General features: G+C 44.2%; 1 protein-coding gene across 1 annotated transcript; it reads left to right on the forward strand.

Moving 5' to 3' along the window:
* Positions 1-2,580: 2,580 nt before the first annotated feature.
* On the forward strand, positions 2,581-3,215 carry LOC114184592. Its single transcript, XM_028071903.1, has 3 exons — positions 2,581-2,703; positions 2,812-2,979; positions 3,144-3,215. The coding sequence occupies exons 1-3, from the start codon at positions 2,581-2,583 to the stop codon at positions 3,213-3,215; spliced, it is 363 nt and encodes a 120-aa protein (XP_027927704.1).
* The last annotated feature ends 917 nt before the right edge of the window (positions 3,216-4,132 follow it).

Below are 4,132 nucleotides of genomic sequence, written 5' to 3' on the forward strand. Positions count from 1 at the left end.
CTTGGGGATGGATTGTCTCTTTGCCAATCACATTCTTATAAATTACCGAGAGAAAAGGTTGTTGTTTCCCGACTCAGAGGAGCCTGAGTTGGTATCGTCTCAAGGGGTTATTAAGGAGATCCAAGGCAACGCGTAGTGCTTCATTATTTTCCCTTATCTAGAGGTGGATGAGGAGGAAAAGACGTCTGTTATACCTGTGGTAGACGAATTTGAAGATGTGTTCCCGGAGGAAGTACCAAAGTTGCCTCTCAATAGAGAGGTAGACTTCTCTATTGACTTGTGCCAAGAACCAGCCTAGCGTCGATGGCTCCATATCGTATGGCTCTGGCAGAACTGGTAGAGCTAAAAAGTCAGATTGAGGAGTTGTTGGGGAAACAGTTCATACAACCCAATACTTCGCCTTGGGGAGCGCTAGTGTTTTTAGTGAAGAAGAAGGGTGGGAGTTCACGTTTGTGTGTGGACTACATACAGCTGAACAAGATGACCATAAAGAATAAGGATCCCCACCCGAGGATAGATGATTTAACGGACCAGTTGTATGGAGCATCGGTATTCTCAAAGATTGATTTGCGGCCGGGATACCATCAGATATTAGTGAAGGCTGATGATGTGAAGAAGATGACCTTTCGGTCCCGATATGGAGACTATGAGTACGTGGTTATGCCTTTTGGTGTGACCAATGCTCCACGGTGTTCATGGACTACATGAACAGGATTTTCAGACCATTCTTGGATAAGTTTGTTGTAGTCTTCATAGACGATATACTTATCTATTCCAGAACTCAGGAGGAGCATGCTGAGCACTTGAGATTAGTACTTGGTATTTTGAGAGAGAAGTATTTGTATGCTAAAATATCCAAGTGTGAATTATGGATGGATGAGGTACAGTTTTTGGGACACGTGATATCTGCTCGGGGGATTGTAGTGGATCTAGCGAAAGTTAATGTAATGGTTAAGTGGGAGAGTCCCAAGTCAGTAACGGAGATCAGGAGCTTCGTGGGTTTAGTTGGCTACTATAGGAGATTCATAGAAGGATTCTCCAAAATAGTGGTGCCTCTGACACAACTTACCTGAAAGGACCAACCTTTCACTTGGATGGATAAGTGTGAGGAGAGCTTTCAAGAGCTAAAGCGAAGGTTGACGAGTGCTCCAATATTGGTTATACCTGATGTGGGTAAACCTTTTGAGGTTTACTATGATGCCTCACATCTAGGTTTGGGTTGCATATTGATGCAAGAGAAGAAAGCAATGGCGTATGCGTCAAGGCAACTCAAGATACATGAGCCTAACTACCCCACTCATGACCTGGAGTTGCAACTATAGTGTTTGCATTGAAGATCTGGAGGCACTATCTCTACAGTGCTCAGTTTTGTGTGTTCAGGGATCACAAAAGCCTCAAGTACTTTTTTTATCAAAAGGAGTTGAACATGAGGCAAAGGAGGTGGATGGAATTCCTGAAAGATTATGATTTTGAGCTTCTATACCATCCGGGGAAGGCGAATGTGGTGGTAGATGCCTTAAGTAGGAAGACGGTGCATACTGCAGACCTTATGATCAAGAAAGTGGAACTGCTAGAGAAATTTAGAGATATGAAGCTATAAGTGGAGTTGGGATCTGAGTTCATTAGATGTAGTACTCTGACTATATCTAGTGACTTCTTAGACTCAGTTAGAGAAAAGCAATTATTAGATGTCAGTTTTAACCGAGTGAGAGAACAACTTGGATCAGATGAGGCGAAGGATTTTGTCTTGGGTAATGATTGTATACTACGGTTATAGGGCAGGGTGTGTGTACCGGATGATGTTGAGGTGAAATGGTAAATCCTTGAGGAAGGACACAAAAGTCGTCTTAGTTTGCATCCTGGCATGACTAAGATGTACCAAGATCTCAAGGAGACTTTCTGGTGGCAAGGTATGAAGAGGGATGTAGCTCAGTTTGTATAAGCCTGTTTGACATGTCAAAAGACAAAGGTGGAGCATCAGAGACCCGGTGGAATTCTACAGCCTTTGGAAATACTATTGTGGAAATGGGATAGCATAGAAATGGACTTTGTGACCCATTTGCCACGAACCTTCAGAGGCCATGATACCATCTGGGTTATAGTGGACCGATTGACCAAGAGTGCTCATTTCTTGGCAATGAACTTGAGGATGTCTATGGCCAAGTTGACCCAATTGTACATTAAGGAAATCGTGAGGTTGCATGGGGTACCTTTGAGTATAGTCTCAGACAGGGATCCGCGGTTCACTTCACGGTTTTGGCAGACGTTATAGAGTGCTCTAGGTAGCAAGCTAACTATGAGTTCAGCCTATCATCCCCAGACTGATGGCCAGTCAGAAAGAATGATCCAGTCACTCGAGGACTTGTTGAGAACATGCGTGTTGGATCACTTGGGTGTGTGGGATGAAGTTTTACCGCTGATAGAGTTCACCTACAACAACAGTTTCCATGCAAGCATTGGCATGGCACCATATGTAGCTCTTTATGGCAAGAAATGTAAAACTCTTTGTGTTGGTATCAGGATAGGGAAGCAGTGCTAGTTGGACCTGAGTTGTTAGAGTAGACCATTAAGAAAGTAAGGATGGTGAGGGATAGAATGCAGGCCTCTCAGAGTAGGCAGAAGGCATATGTAGACCATAGGAGGAAACCCTTGGAATTCGCGGCTGAAGATCACGTATTCCTGAGGGTGACCCGAATCACTGCTGTGAGAATGGCTCTCCGCTCGAGGAAGCTTTCTCCTAAGTTCCTTGGCCCTTATTAGATCTCGAGGAGGATTGGATTGGTGGCTTACGAGATTGCTTTGCCTCCATAGTTGGCAAACCTCCACCTGGTATTCCACGTCTCGCAGTTGAGGAAGTACGTCTTTGACCCATCTCATGTATTAGAAGTCGAGGATGTACAGATCAGCGAGGATCTCACTATGGAAGTACCACCAGTAACTTTGGAGGATAGCCAACTTGAGGAACGTCGAGGAAAACCAGTCAGTCTTGTCAAAGTCATATGGGATCGGAGGACAAGTCACTCTACTTGGGAGTTAGAGGAGGATATGAGGAAGTCACACCCGCATCTGTTTACTTGGTAAGTTTTCATTTTCGAGGTCAAAAATTTTTTTGTTTGGAAGAATGTAAAGCCCTCTTATTTCAGCCCCAATGTTTAAGGGATGCCCGAAATCTAATGGGCCTAAGGGCTGGCCCACAAGGTGTCCAAGGCCCCTAAAGCAGCCTAACCCTTCCATTCTGCATTCATTTGCAAAATCAGTGCCCTTACTCCTCTTCCCTTTTCTCTCCACAGAACCTAGGGTTTGTCTCTACGCCGTAGAAGGCTTGTCCCACGTCGTTCTTCCTCCATGTAAGTTAGCCTCCAACTCATATCTTTATTCTCTGGTTTGTTTTCGTAGTGCAGTTAGGATTCACCCTGGTTCCCGTGCTTAATCCATACCACAATCTTTTCAGCTCGCAAAATTGCCCTAGGAGCTGTGGTGTTTCTCTGTTCGTACTCAAGACTCCCCTTAGTAGCTCTTTCCAAGTAAGGGAAGTTAGGGTTTCTCGTTTTCAAGTCATATTTGCTTGTTGTAACTCTTTTTTGTGTTTAAAATGCTTGGGTGTTGTTGTGAGAGTTTGTAAAAATGTTATTGGGGTTCTTAAATGTTGATTGCTACGCGAGGGAACAATAATGAGCACTAGTTTTCTTGCCCAAGCGAACGTGTCTCGCCTTAGCGAGACTAATAGAGGCTCGCCCAGGTCTTTTGCACGAGTTGTCGCTCAGGGATAGTCTCGCTCAGGTGAGGAGGTCTCGCCTAAGCGAGAAAGTCCAGAAGGCCACTATTCCTACTTGTCGAGCTCTCGCCTAGGCGAAAGGAGCTCGCCTGAGTGAGACCTTTCTGCCTGAGCGAGAAGTTGGGAGATAGGGTGTTTTGTTCTGTTCTTGGATGAATGCCACTTGTTTGGGTTGGATTATTAGGTTAAAGTATGTTTTGAGTGATGTTACATGTATTAACTAGTTCATACATTGGAATATGATGCGTTTAGTACGACTTTGGTATGGAATATGAATGAAGGTTAGTTATGAATGTTGGCATGAGATTAGTATGCATGATAACTACATACTTGGTTGGTGGAACATGATTTGTATGT

Source organism: Vigna unguiculata, chromosome 5 (genome assembly GCF_004118075.2).
Source record: "Vigna unguiculata cultivar IT97K-499-35 chromosome 5, ASM411807v1, whole genome shotgun sequence".
Lineage (NCBI taxonomy): Eukaryota > Viridiplantae > Streptophyta > Magnoliopsida > Fabales > Fabaceae > Vigna > Vigna unguiculata.